We start from the raw sequence: 795 nt of genomic DNA, 5'->3' as shown, positions 1-795 counted from the left end.
AGAAGGCAATTCCTGGAATGTTATTCTCCAGGCTCTCAGCTGAATGCCTGCCTCCCTTCTCATCAGCCTCCCTCCCCCATTTCTCACGATGACCTACCTTTCTTTCTCTGGCAGGCTACCTCCTCCCTGCACTCCCACTGCCGAGCCTTGTTCAAGACTCATTTTACCTTGAAGCTCTTCTAGAACAGGCTCCTCCCACTTATTCACTTCTCAACCTCTACCAGGGGGTATTTATAGGGGAATTAATTGGCACACAAAATGAAAGAAAAACAGAAGTCAGCAATTGCCAACAATACAGACTAAATACTTTATTAGGTTCCAAATGTAGAAAATGGTAGTGTGACCCTATTTTAGTATAAATCCACCACCCTCTGCAAAGTGCCAGCCTTAGCATCTGTGGCCCCCCCCCAGTCGTGGTAGCGCCTGTATTCTTGGGGCCTCAGCAGGCACTGCCTCCCCCCATAGTTGGGCATCTCATCGAGGACCCAGCAGCCCTCCAGCACATGGAGGGAACGGACCTCACTGAGGTGGAAGCGGTCTTGGATGCAGGAGCAGTCTTCGCTCAGCTCCATCATGGGGCCTTTGTGGTCCTCTCTCTCATACAGCCGTAGCCTGTGGGAGCCTGTCTGCTTGGTTCACAGAGAGAAGGAGCAGAAGAAGCAACCACACAACAGACGAACTTGGTGGGCTGGGGCATGGGATTGTCCATGTAAAAACGGAGACTCTAAGATTGCTGTGACTGCTGTGTATGGATCTGTGTGTCCAACTAGCATTTAACAAATAGTTGCAGCTGGC

At 50.7% G+C, this 795-nt stretch overlaps 1 protein-coding gene across 1 annotated transcript in view; it reads right to left on the bottom strand.

The window, feature by feature from the left end:
* Nucleotides 1–283: 283 nt before the first annotated feature.
* Nucleotides 284–795, bottom strand: part of LOC109388306 (gamma-crystallin C) — a 9856-nt gene continuing 9344 nt past the window's right edge. Inside the window, exon 3 of the mRNA XM_019652911.1 lies at nucleotides 284–626. Coding sequence (XP_019508456.1) covers nucleotides 351–626 — 276 coding nt within the window. The 3' untranslated portion in view covers nucleotides 284–350. The remainder of the gene's footprint in view (nucleotides 627–795) is intronic.

The sequence above is a fragment of the Hipposideros armiger genome, unplaced genomic scaffold, assembly GCF_001890085.2.
Source record: "Hipposideros armiger isolate ML-2016 unplaced genomic scaffold, ASM189008v1 scaffold_190, whole genome shotgun sequence".
Lineage (NCBI taxonomy): Eukaryota > Metazoa > Chordata > Mammalia > Chiroptera > Hipposideridae > Hipposideros > Hipposideros armiger.
This window is presented reverse-complemented; position numbering and strand designations above follow the sequence as displayed.